We start from the raw sequence: 14,265 nt of genomic DNA, 5'->3' as shown, positions 1-14,265 counted from the left end.
TCATTATTGCATATTGAAAAGTTGGAACCTTTACCTTTCTCGATGGCCGAATCGAACAGCTGTGTGGCTTATCCATGGTTTAATCACCTTACTATTTCCATTGTTTAAGTTTAGTTCATGTATGAAACATTATGCCCTAGGCAGATACGAACCATTGGGTACTGCTTTCCTGCATGAAGTTTGTTCACTCTCATTTACATACAGGTGCCTGAGAGAGGGTAAAGAAGTTTATTTGAAAGGAGAGGAATGCACTTCCACACCTCATCACTCAATAGTCTGTAGGAACCTTCAATTGCATGGCGCATGCAACGTTCAGGTACCAAATTTAGCTTGCATTCTGAAGGGGAATCCTGTGCCAGCAATTACACCGACTTTCACGTTATTAGCCAACGGTAGTTATTTGCTTTTAAATAATGAGGCATGCTGTGGGATGCTCGTGGGGATTCCGTACATTGTAAATATCTCACAACGGGTAGTCTGTTGTAAGAATGTCCTTTTCCCACCCCCACAAGGGAGACTAGATGTATCCATCTTGCCTTCCATCCCAACCTTGAAAGCAGATGCTCCGGCCTATTTTAGTATCCCGCAATTATCTACTGGAACCCACTCTGGTCAGATGGAACTTTTTACTTGCCTGATAGCATGGAGGGAAAATTACCGTTATCACAATTACAGTCTGCAATTTGCCATAATCAAGGACTCGAAACTTAATCTCTTGGCTCTCTGGTTTTTATTATCAACATAAAGATTTGGAGATACAAAATCCTCAACACGAGGCACAACAAGTACATAGGCACTAAAACAAATGCTACTCTACGAAGAATCCGCATACGGCTAAAAATAACTAAAAGTACAATCTCTAAAAGCATGAGGTAGAACACTACCAAGCAAATGTCGATACTAGGGACACTGAACCATACCATCTCTGTCCCTACTCTGTACTAGGTGACATCCCTACATAGCAATCCCTTGAGACCCTCATCAGAATAAAAGGTGTCAGATCGAAACTTCCTAAGAAGTCCTCACTTCGAGAGCTTGGTCTAAGTTGCCCCCTCTACCCTTCGCCTAGCCGTCCTCTGCTTTGGGCTGCCCCGCTCTGCTCTGCCTCCACCCTCGGGGCGCTGTCCCTAATACAGTACCCCAAGTCTCCGAACACGCCCTTTGCGCCTCCTCTCCTTCCGGGGTCGTCTTTCAGTACTTTTCCACAGAGCGCTGTCCAGTTCCATCGTCCATCGCTTGGCCTTGAGTCCCAGACGCCATCCGCACTAGGAGTTACGATTGGCACATTCCAATACACTCCCATGTCTGGCTTTCTCTACATAATTCAAATTACGAACAAAGAGCTTCTCTACTAACAAGCAACTGTCCTTGCACCTGGGGTGAGATCATGCAAAGCAGACATTCTTCACATCTTTTAAGTTGCAATTTACTACAGCCTAAAACCTCTACTGGAATAAATCCCTTTTGGCCTATTGCCCTTGGCTAACATAAGAAAATACCAGGCCTTTCGCCTCAACGATATATGCGAATTCTGGCCACTACTTCGGTTACACAAGCAGGTTTCAATCACAGTATTGACATTTACGTCTTTCTTTCATGTGTGGTCAACCTAAACAACCTACAGACACGAAGTCTGGGGTACACATTTCTAACACCACATTGCATTTCCCGTAGCTAAACACTATACATTTCTCTAATACGTTTACCATGTGCTTGTACATAGCTAGCACTTCTACTAAAAATCGATATAGGTTATACAGTTGTAATACATTGCACACGAAGTCCCTGAGTACACATTTGGTTATATACGGGTGCCGACTAACAGTGAATATAACGCACCCCTACAATTCTCAAACTTTTAAACGCTACATCAGTTCCCCCCTTTGATGACATCCGTCATCACACCATTACATTTCCTTCTTCAGAACTGATTTAAACCGTGCTAGTCATAACATTTCCATGTCGGACTCCCTCCAGTTTCTTAAGACTCTCATATTGCTGCTCCTGGAGCTTTGCCAACCTCCTCTCGTTTGCCTTTAGAGCTCGTTCAACCTTGCCTCCTTGATACCACTTCCATGCCTTCACACATCCCCACAAACAGATCACACAAACCACGGCAATAATAATTGGTTTCAACACTGAACCTAGAAATCCCCTTCCCAGATTCGCAAACCAAGTTCCCACTCTTCCAAATCCTAATCCAATCTTCTCCCACACATTCACCTCCGTCAGATCCGTAATCTCCTTGTGAATAGTCGTTATGTTGTCTATGTACTTCCCTATCTCCTTCGAGTTGTCTGGAATATACGTGCAACATTCCTGAACTTTCAATAATTTGCAGACTCCGCCTTCTTTTGCTAACAACACATCTAAAGCAAGGCGATTCTGCAAAACCATATTCCGGATCGACAACATCTCTCCAGCCACCAATATCAAAGATCTCGCCGTGTTCATAGACAACTCATCAACTACAGTCGCCAACCTTCGGATCTTCACATCATTCAACACCACACCCATACTAGGTATCATTGCTCCGTATATGTCCCCAATCACTGCACCGGCATTTGTAGCCCTACGTTTCCTGAGCGGTCGCTTCGTCTCTAACAACTCCAAGTCCCTTGTATGATAGATCTTCGGGAATATGATAGCCAAATAGCATACTCCATACCAATTGTCGGGTAGTCTGACATAAGCATTCGTCCCACAAACATAATACACTGTCGGGATTACCTCTACTGGACCTTGCATAAAATTCTTAGCATAAGCTTCCATTGTAAAAGTCTGAGAACAAATGCTATGTCCTACTGCGACCTTCTCCGTCTTGGATTGAGGCCGTGCAATACACAAATTCCCTCTCTGTGCCTCATCCAATGCTATTGGTCCATAACTTCCCTTAGATCTGTGAGCTCTCTCCTCGTCCGTCCAATCTACTGGGCTATCTCCGGTGTGTCGTGTCTCGGTCAACTTTCTATACCTGTCCTCTACTTGGTCTATGAATTTCTTCTCTATCTCTGATAACGCACATGTCAGGTTATTCCTGTGAGCATGCGCCGTATCCAGTTTCACAGTCGGTCTAAAATATTTCAGGAGCCTGTCCTCTTTCTTATCCAGATCATATCTATTCAAATGCTTGATTGCTGGCACCTCGGGAAGTACCGTGTCAAAATTTGAGAAGAAATACTCGAACTGTCTCCTGTCATAAAATAAACTGAGCCATATGCTACAAGAAATCCCATAAGTCAATGGGAGATGATGATACTTGATACCCTCGTCCACTGAAGCAGGCAACTGCATGCACACATAACAATCCTTCACATCCATCGCATCAACATACTCATACAGCAACCTTGCATACGCGTTAAGCTTAAAATCACCCTTTGACAAATCCATGTGAAGTCTGCGAACATCTCTCAACTCCGATGATTCCTGTTCGCTAATACTAACACCACTCTGTCCTGGGGTAATAGGTGTGGGTGCTCCCTGAACCTTCCCCTCTTGCCTGTGAGCCACCATGTAGGAACTGATCACTACCGCAAATATGGTGACTACTACAACTCCTATCAATGTGCCTATTATCAGTTTAGCCCTACGATGTGGGTTTACAGGATCTGCCATCTTCGGAATATGCTCAATGTCCAATGCAGTCTCTGAAAGGATAAGTCTCTTTCTCATTAATGTCTCTTTCGTGAACTTAGGCAACCCTCCCTAACTTTCTTCGTTCTACAACGGAAAAATCCCTAATTTTGTTCTTCTTCCGCTCGGCTCTAGGTTATCTTCTTCTCTGCTTGCAACCTTCTCAAATCAATCTAACATAAGCGCTGGTCCCAACAGCTCCAAGACTCCCTGCAATATTTCGAGCTTAAGAATGATCAGTTCTTGTGGGTCTGGCACAGTCGTGAACGTCGGGAACTCTAAATTGTCCAAGATCATACCTCGAATGGTACTCAGGAATGGCGGACTTGGGATATGAATCGTCAGAATCCCTTCGATCTCCAATCCCGGAACTTTCAGCAACACTTCCACCCTCTGGAGCGGGACACTGTTGACCAATGTCATCGACCTCAATCTTCCCGTGCTCGGTAACCCTGGCATCAGTCACTTGGTATGCCCACTCCGGGGAAGCGTACTTCCGACTTGGCACTCGAGTTCTCTTGGACCTTCTCACACCACCTTGAGGATTTTCCTCGTCTCCCGATTCTTCTTCTGGTTCTTCCGAAACTGGTGCAAGGTCGGTGTCTGGGGCCAACCTCAGGTTTACCCGGTTCTGCCTTGCGGGCCAAACCCTTTCCGCTTCGGTGGCTCCCCCCGTCTTCTCTCCGATACCCTGTGCACTGACTTCCTCTCCTTCGGCAGAACTCAATTCTGTACTACCCACTGCACCTCTCGCTCCTTCGCCGGTTTCTGGGTCAGTACTTTCTTCACGTCCTCCCCCAACTCGATTCAGTGCACCATCAGCCGCTTCAGCAACCCTTACAGCTTGACTGGCCCTCTCTGGCGATTCTGTCGGCTCACTGGGATCTTGGTTCTCGAGAGGGGCTGTATCTTCCAAGGGTGCTGGAACTCTGCGGGTATGAGAAGCATGCACCCAGTTCGGTAACCCTCCGCACTTGACAGCAGTGTTCGTAACAAGGATTACTTGGAAAGGGCCACGCCACCTAGCATCCAAACAACTCTTCCTCACGTGCTTTCGGACTAGGACCCAATCGCCTGGGTCCAAGTCGTGGCACCTGTCACTCGCAGCTGGAACCGTTGCTGTCTGCACCTGCTGAGACACAGAACGGACCACGTCAGCAAGGCCTTTACAATAGTCCAGGATCATATCATCAGTGATATTTATCAGAGCAGTGGCAGGTATTGCAGGCAAACGCATCGCTCTTCCCATGAGGATTTCATGGGGTGACAACCCAGTTCTTCTATCAGGCACACTTCGAAGGCTCATAAGGACCAAAGGTAATGCGTCAGGCCATTTCAGAGACGTAGACGAACACACTTTCGCCATCCGAGCCTTCAGAGTTCCATTCACCTGTTCCACTATCCCTGAAGCCTCTGGTCTATAGCTACAGTGTAACTTCTGATCTATATTCAAAGCAGCACAAAGCAATTTCATAACTTCGCTGTGAAAATGAGTTCCTCTGTCCGATTCAAAGGACGTCGGGAACCCGTACCTTGGAATGAGTTCTCTCAATAGGAGTTTCGCTACTGTGAGTGTGTCACATCTGCGTGTAGGGTACGCCTCCACCCACCTGGAAAAGACACATACTATCACTAATATGTACCTCAACCCATTACACTTCGGCATTTCGACAAAATCCAACTGCATCCTATTGAAAGGTCCCCCTGACCTCCCTATGTGGCTCAATGTCACAGCAGTTCTTTTCCCTACATTCATCTGTTGGCAAGTGACACATCTCTGGCACACAGTTTCAGCCACGGCACGAAACTTCGGATTGTACCAAGTCTGACGAAACACTCTCATCATGGCATCCCTACCCAGATGTACAGCACCATGTATCAACCTCGCCATGGGATTCAACAAACCTTCTGGCAACACTGCTCGTCCATCATTCGAAACCCATATATCCACATCTCCCTTCTCACATCCAGCTCGTATCCAGCTGTCCCGTTCTTGATCTGAGACCCCTTCCTGAAGCTGCTTCAGTTCCTCCCATGTGTCAGCCACTGCTAACATCTGACCATACACCACCTCTTCCCCGGTTTCCTCAATGTGGATCTCAGTAAAGTTGCATCCCTGCTCTGCACAAAATCGAGCTACTTCGTCTGCATAGTTATTTCCCAACGAGACAAAGTCGCTTCCCTTCGTGTGGGCTGCACATTTAACAACAGCAATTTCATCAGGACCTTGCAATGCTTTTAACAATTTCCGCACATAATCACCATTTCTTATAGGAGAACCTGAAGACGTCATAAACCCTCTCTGGGACCATAGCTGTCCGAAGTCATGAACCACACCAAACCCGTACTGGCTGTCCGTGTAAATAGTTACACGGATCTTGTCGGCTGCCAAACAGGCACGAGTCAGGGCAATGAGCTCAGCCACCTGCGCGGAGTGTACTCCTTCTAAACAAGCGGCTTCAACCACACCCGTAATGGTGCATACAGCAAACGCTGCTCTCAATCGACCGACACTGTCTCTTAAACATGAACCGTCCACGAAGAAAATCTCATCTGACACTGGGAGCGGTTCGTCGACAATGTCGGGTCTCGGTTTGGTGCATAGTTCAGTCACATCGAGACAATCATGGTCCTCACAATCTTCATTATCATCTATTTTTAGAACAGGTAACAGTGTAGCAGGATTTAAAACAGCACACCTCTTCAATGTCACATTATCGGCTGCAAGGATAACTTGCTCATAACGAGTCAGCCTATTATTCGTGAGGTGCTGCGTTTTAGTCCTAGTCATCAACAATTCAACAGAATGTGGCACATGTACAGTAAGTGGATGACCCATCACAATGCTCTCACATCTCTCGATGCTGACACCTGTTGCCGCAACGGATCTGAGACATCCGGGCAACGCAGAAGCTACTGGATCTAGAGTAGCTGAGAAATAAGCAACTGGTCTACGGACACCTCCATGATTCTGGGTTAACACTGCTAATGCGCAACCTTCTCTTTCGCAGCAGAACAATGCAAATGCCTTGTTATAATCCGGCATTCCCAACGCAGGAGCGCTACATAAGGCTTCTCTCAGCCTCAGAAATGATTTCAAACAGTCGTCGTCCCATGGTACCGGATCACTTACATCCTTTCGCGTCAGCCGCTGCAAAGGCTTCGCTTCAAAGGAAAAGTTTGGGATCCACTGGCGGCAATAGCCCACCATTCCCAAAAACATTCTAACTTCCCTCTGCGTCGAGGGAACTGGCATTCTCAAAATCGCATCAATGCGATCTGGAGACACCTTCCTTTTACCCTTTTCAATTCTGTGCCCCAAATACTGTACCTCAGGTAAACAGTATTGCAGCTTGTTTGGAGACACCTTGTGACCGTTCTCTCCCAGGAAATTCAACAACGCAATGGTATCGATCCTGCAAGCGTCTTCTGTCTCTGACGCGACAAGCAGGTCGTCAATGTACTGCACCAGAACAGAGTTTTTCGGCAACACAAGACCTTCCAGATTCTTCTTTAACAGCTGATTGAAAATCGATGGGCTCTCCGTATACCCCTGTGGGATACGGCACCACGTTAATATACGATTTTCTAGCCTAAAGGCAAAAAGAAATCTACTCTCTTCATGTAGGGGGATCGAAAAGAATGCCTGACACAAGTCAATCACTGTGAACCATCCAGCTTCGCATGGGATCTGGAACAGTATCACAGATGGATTCGGTACCACTGGACAACATGGAACAACTATGTCGTTTATTTTCCGCAGGTCTTGCACTATCCTGAACTTCCCACTCGGTTTCTGCAGTCCCATAATGGGTGAATTACATGGACTACCCATGATCTCCACCAGTATTCCCTGCCTAATCATAGACTCAATCACAGGTTTGATCCCAGCAATCGTCTCAGGCGACAGTTTATACTGAGGGGTTCTCGGGAATTCCGCGTTTGGCTTAACCTGTATCTTCACTGGTTCCACTCCCCTGACTAAGCCGATCTCCTCTCCGCTTAGATCCCACACATCGGTCGCAACTGACTCCCTCAAGTCCTGTGGAAGCTCCTCCACTGTCCGAGCCGGGTACACTTCCACGCACCCCTGCTGATTTGCAACCTTAAAGGTCGCGTCGTCATCTCTGGTCTGTACCTCTACTCCCCTCGGGGTACAGTAAATTGTGCAATTGAGCTTACACAATAAATCTCTTCCCAACAGACAAACAGGACTAGAATCGCACACCACAAACTGATGTCGATCCCTAAAGTTTCCTATCCTGACGGGAATCGGTTCCGTCAAGGGGCTAACTAGTCTCTTGTTCGCCACTCCAACCACTTGTATACTTTCTCCCGAGAGGGCTACCCCCGGAACTACTGCTGATCTTATGGTTGACCTGGTAGCCCCCGTATCTACCAAAAAGGTAGTAGGGCGTCCATCGAGTTCGGCTTCCACAAAGGGTCCCTTCTGATCTACCTCTAGTATGGCCCTGAGCAGGCAATCATCGTCCTGACCCAAACTTAACTGCGCCAGCAAATCTGCATCCCTCTCCTCTTCCACTTCGAACATGGGCATCTGCAAATAAGTCCGAGCTCCCTGCTGTATGTTCTGCATCCTGGGTGGCTGGGGAACCTGCACCTGCGAGACGCCTGTCCCCCCTTGCATCGTTCTCGGTACAGTCACCGTCTGTACCTGTTCCGCCCCAGGGACCTGACCCATTCCTCCCTCCATCTGCGGCTGATTATAGGGGTTCAAGGGACACTCGCGCCTCCAGTGTCCCACCTGGTGACACTGGTGACAAGCAGTCGTCTTCTTCAAGATCGCTACATCTATTCCTGTCCTAGGGTCTACGGGTCTCGGCCTTCCCTGACCCTGCATATTCTGATTCCCTGTCTGATAATTTCCCTGTCTTCGCCCCACTGGACCCCCATTCGGCGGTCCCTGAGCAGCTTGCATCTGAATGAGCAATAAGTTATCCTTCATCTTCTTGTGCTTGGACTCAATCTCATCCGTGCAGTATCTAGCATACCGCAAGATCTCATCTACAGGCTTATTCTGCCAACAGATCAAATGCTGCTGTATCATGAGACTGACTTCGGGTTTCAAACCCAGCACAAACTTAGACACAAACTGTCCCATGTCCTTCGTTTCCAGCTCATCTAAACCACTGTACTGCTTAAAAGCCTTCAAAAGTCTCTCATAAAATTCATGTACTGTCTCCTTTGGCTCCTGCACCGTCCTGTCTATCTTCACCCAATCGATGTCCTGGGGTGAAACCTTCGATTTCAACCACGTAATTACCTTATCGTACAGCCTCATTACCACGGGCGACGGACCATTTGTAACTATGTTCCTATCAGGCTCATAGTCCGGCCAATCAACAGCAATTTTACATGCGTTCCACAGATCTCCCGGAACTACGATATCGAATAAGGTGTTCAGATCTATCCACAACACCTTCGAAATCTTAACGAAACGCTCAACTTGCTTGTACCACTCTGCAGGCTTCTCCCTGAGCCTGGGAAAATCATTCGTAAATGATGCCAAATCCCCCCTGCTCCATGGTACATGCACATATCCTCCATTCGCCACCTCTCTCAAAGGAAGGATCTTTACCTCCTGCAAATCTCCTTCAGAGCTCCCTCCTTTCGCTCCCCTAGAATTCCTTTTCCTAGCCCATTTCTCTTGCCATTTGTCGAGCATCAGCCATATTCTCATAGCTACAATCAATTCCTTGGTATGTGACCTTAGACCAACAACCCTTTTCTCTTCCAATTCCCGCTCGGTACAATGCATCCTATGGCTCCCTTGCAATGCTCTAGTCTTGGATAGATCCACCCCATATTCTCTAGCCAAACCCGCCAGTTTCTCATGTGCCACTCGTGCTTTACGAGTCACATCCTTTGCCACAAAAAGCAATTCATCGGGAGTATAGGTCAATACTCTCTCCAGAGGTAGATTCCCATATATTATTTCATCCGCCTCTGCTTTAAGTCTTACTACATCTATCATTCCTGCCTTCAAGGCTCCTTTCAACACCTGACAACTTGCTCCACGTCCCTCATCATACTCGCATTCCGATTCCTGCTCTCTCCTTTCCTCTGGTAGTTCTATGGGAGCAGAGTGGCTCGTAAAGGCAACTGGGGTTGTCCCCGCTCGGCCCATATTCCAGCTCATTTGCTTCTTTGGCGGTACCCATGATCCTAAATCTGGTCTCGACTCCATCAGAGTCCTCGGCCTCACCGGTCTCTCGTCCTCTTCGCCCCTAGATGTGTCCGACACCGCTGCTAATGGTGTACTCCATTGTACAGGGCTTGGAGGTCGGGCCGTTGCCCCTTCCAACTCACTTTCCCCACTTTCTCGCCTAGTTCTCTCTGCCTCTCGTTCGGACCTCTCTCTCGCCTCTGATTCCGGGCTGTATATAGACACAATCGGTCCAATGGTGACCGGTACCCTCAATGCATCCGGTAACCTCATCTCTCCTTCCATCCTTCGGCTGGTCCCCGACTGACCCTGTGAACTCGCTGTTTCAAACGAGACCAACCCTTCCACTCGGGTCTCGGGCTGGATCGTTGCCCTTCTAGTTTCCTCTCTCTCGCTCCACCTATCATCTGCCTCATCCGGGTTATAAGGGGGTGGTCTCTCGTCTAGCAATCTTTGCAATATATCATCATCAGAATCACTATCCTCTTTCTGTGCTTTCCCATTCCTTATCCCCGTCTCCTCCATTATCGCGGGATACAGTTTCGCTTCCTCAATTGTCTGCACTCTCCATCTTTTCTCTGCTGCGTCCCATTTGGCATCCTGAAACGCCCTAATCGACTTCCTCATCCTCTCCTGACTTCTTCCCTTTTCCTTATCATGCGCTGCTCGGATCCACGCATGTAATGCTTCAAACTGTGCTGGTCTTGGCAAGGGTTTTAAGGACCCCATCACCGTCTTCAGTTGGTACAGCACCGCTAATCTAAATGAGCCGTACCTCGGGAAAGCTAATTCCCCTTCACCTTGTGTAACCTTGTGCCAATTCTCGATCCAAACGATAGTATGTAACCCCACATTCTGTGCCATGTAATGTGCCGGTGTATCCTCGGGAGGAGCTTCTTCTCCCCCGCGGACAACCACATGCCTATCACCTCTACACAACTCTCGCAAAGCCCTAAGACACTTCATAATGAGCAAATTCGATCTCGCGCTCTATTTACTTCTTATTCTCAAATCCTCCAATAACAGCGCGACTCACACCAACCGGCCTATCACAGCGCGACACCCTCTGACGTCACCTTCCTTCGTTCGCAGCAGTTCCCTTCTCCAAACTCGTTTCACGCTTACTCACGTCCCATTCATACACTGAAATAACCAATTAAGTTATTTCTCTGGCTGTCCGTCCACAGCCTCTGACTGTCCGTCCACAGTCTCTCGACCTTGTTGACCTCGATTGGCGCCCGTCTGCCCCCGTCCGGCCAGACAAAAACGCCTCTGATAGGTTACTAACACTCCGATCTGCTCACCACAACCCACGACCAGCGTTAAGTTGCCATACACACACGCATTCGCTCCCCCTATCTCGGTCCAGGTGATCGATGGTACCTCACGATCTCCTTTGGGTGGTCAACAAAATCTATCTCAGGTGTCTTCTACACCACAATTCCCGGGCTGCGCGCGCTCACAGCCTGATCTCACAATCACACGACATACACAACAACTCCGCAAGACATCACACAACAAATCAACACCGCAATCTACAACCACTCATTATGTTCATACTCACTCCTGGAACTGCTGCTTTCTGCCGCGCTGCTACTCGCCGTCGATGCTCATCTGCCGCCGTCTGCTGCTCGCCATCTGATGATTCAGCATCACTTATCGTCTCTTGGGCCTCAAGGGTCACTTATCCTTATCTAATCTTCCCTCGCTATCAGTAAGGAACCATCCTCGTTTGCTACCAACTGCTCCGGCCTATTTTAGTATCTCGCAATTATCTACTGGAACCCACTCTGGTCAGATGGAACTTTTTACTTGCCTGATAGCATGGAGGGAAAATTACCGTTATCACAATTACAGTCTGCAATTTGCCATAATCAAGGACTCGAAACTTAATCTCTTGGCTCTCTGGTTTTTATTATCAACATAAAGATTTGGAGATACAAAATCCTCAACACGAGGCACAACAAGTACATAGGCACTAAAACAAATGCTACTCTACGAAGAATCCGCATACGGCTAAAAATAACTAAAAGTACAATCTCTAAAAGCATGAGGTAGAACACTACCAAGCAAATGTCGATACTAGGGACACTGAACCATACCATCTCTGTCCCTACTCTGTACTAGGTGACATCCCTACATAGCAATCCCTTGAGACCCTCATCAGAATAAAAGGTGTCAGATCGAAACTTCCTAAGAAGTCCTCACTTCGAGAGCTTGGTCTAAGTTGCCCCCTCTACCCTTCGCCTAGCCGTCCTCTGCTTTGGGCTGCCCCGCTCTGCTCTGCCTCCACCCTCGGGGCGCTGTCCCTAATACAGTACCCCAAGTCTCCGAACACGCCCTTTGCGCCTCCTCTCCTTCCGGGGTCGTCTTTCAGTACTTTTCCACAGAGCGCTGTCCAGTTCCATCGTCCATCGCTTGGCCTTGAGTCCCAGACGCCATCCGCACTAGGAGTTACGATTGGCACATTCCAATACACTCCCATGTCTGGCTTTCTCTACATAATTCAAATTACGAACAAAGAGCTTCTCTACTAACAAGCAACTGTCCTTGCACCTGGGGTGAGATCATGCAAAGCAGACATTCTTCACATCTTTTAAGTTGCAATTTACTACAGCCTAAAACCTCTACTGGAATAAATCCCTTTTGGCCTATTGCCCTTGGCTAACATAAGAAAATACCAGGCCTTTCGCCTCAACGATATATGCGAATTCTGGCCACTACTTCGGTTACACAAGCAGGTTTCAATCACAGTATTGACATTTACGTCTTTCTTTCATGTGTGGTCAACCTAAACAACCTACAGACACGAAGTCTGGGGTACACATTTCTAACACCACATTGCATTTCCCGTAGCTAAACACTATACATTTCTCTAATACGTTTACCATGTGCTTGTACATAGCTAGCACTTCTACTAAAAATCGATATAGGTTATACAGTTGTAATACATTGCACACGAAGTCCCTGAGTACACATTTGGTTATATACGGGTGCCGACTAACAGTGAATATAACGCACCCCTACAATTCTCAAACTTTTAAACGCTACATCACAGAGTTCAACAAGATGAGCATAATAAGGGCTCTATTGTCTCAAAAAGAAGTCGCCCTGACTTCCTCCCGTGAAACATTTGTCCTTCACGTAGCAAACACCCGCACCGAGGTGCATGCGCTTTTGAATACTGATCTCCCCCTTCATTTCGGTGCTCTGATTCATACTGTATTCAATGCCTCGTCAACAACTGGCTAGGTGCATTTTTTCAAAGTGGTGGGCTCCGGCCTTGTGACCTCCTTCCACACAATCTTTGGTGTGAATCCGTCATTTTTTCATTCTATTTTTTCAAGCGTCTTCAGTGGGCTTCCGTTGATTCTCGCTTTGACTGCTGGTGTGCTGCTGTTGGTTTGCTTGCTCCGCAATGGCTGCACGATCTGTATCACATGACAGCCTGCCCCAGCTGCTTCTACTGCGCAACCGGATGCTTGATTACTATGGAACATTACCACTGGCCACTTTAAGCGTAGCCTATGGATTATCCTTCCGGTTCTCATACTTTATTTGCGTGCAACCTGGTTTTCCATTGCCTAGATTGTCCATTCGAATGGGCTCTGGATTTGTGTCTGTCGAACACTGTGTCTCCTGCCCCGGATTATGATCGACTAATGAGTCCCTTTAGTGGCTCATGACTTGGACTGTTCTGGCATCGGGATTATGGCCTGTGGAGCGGCACACTGAGTCCTAGGGAATTAGGATATATATGCGGCAGCATATGACTTCATGGTGTGAAGTTATCTTGAAGAACACTCAAGTTGTCCTCTGATGGTGCTAGAGGCTCCAGTTATCGAGGAACATGTATGTTCATTTACTTAACTTGACTGGAAGGCTGACTCTTTTACTGAACATTATAATGACTTCCCCTTGGAGGCAGTTGCAACCTATTGTGCCTACACGTTGATGGATTAAATTGGCAGTTGTCCATCTTCCGCACGTCCTAATCCAGATTTTTTATTTTTCTCTTTTTACTCCACATTGGGTTGTATACCGCCCCTGAGAGAGGTTTTATTATCTAAAGTACTGCACCTTCGAGCACGTAGTTAAAAATAAACATATTAAACTTTTCCATGTCTCTGTTTACTCTTGTTGTGGACTGATATGAAAATAATAACAAAAAGGTGTTTCTGATTCCCACCACTCCTGAGAGTACTCTAAGTGGTATGTTCTGGGTTGTCTAATCATTGGTAGCTTCGAGATGATACGGAGAACGAATGAGACACTGATGCTAGTCGGATAGGGGTTCTAGGTACTGAGGTGAGTTTTTTGGTACACCACAATTCACTGAGTCCAGGTTTCCTGTGCATAGTTCTGTGCATGAGCAGAATCCTCGCAACGTTCCGTCCTCTCTTTTGAGCTAGTAAAATCCCCGATTGATTTTAAACGTTTTAACT

At 47.3% G+C, this 14,265-nt stretch overlaps 1 protein-coding gene across 3 annotated transcripts in view; it reads right to left on the bottom strand.

The window, feature by feature from the left end:
• Positions 1 to 14,265, bottom strand: part of LOC146865675 (2'-5'-oligoadenylate synthase 1-like) — a 158,884-nt gene that overhangs the window by 131,022 nt on the left and 13,597 nt on the right. The window contains exon 2 of one of the 3 annotated variants that reach the window (XM_085632535.1): positions 923 to 4,765. The exons of the other annotated variants lie outside the window; for them this stretch is intronic. Coding sequence (XP_085488661.1) covers positions 1,933 to 3,672 — 1,740 coding nt within the window. The 5' untranslated portion in view covers positions 3,673 to 4,765 and the 3' untranslated portion in view covers positions 923 to 1,932. Of the gene's footprint in view, positions 1 to 922; positions 4,766 to 14,265 lie in introns of those variants that run through there. 3 annotated transcript variants of the gene reach the window in all.

Source organism: Triturus cristatus, chromosome 2_1, assembly GCF_964204655.1.
Source record: "Triturus cristatus chromosome 2_1, aTriCri1.1, whole genome shotgun sequence".
Lineage (NCBI taxonomy): Eukaryota > Metazoa > Chordata > Amphibia > Caudata > Salamandridae > Triturus > Triturus cristatus.
Note: the sequence above shows the minus strand (reverse complement) of the source record. Positions and strands in the feature narration are given on the sequence as shown.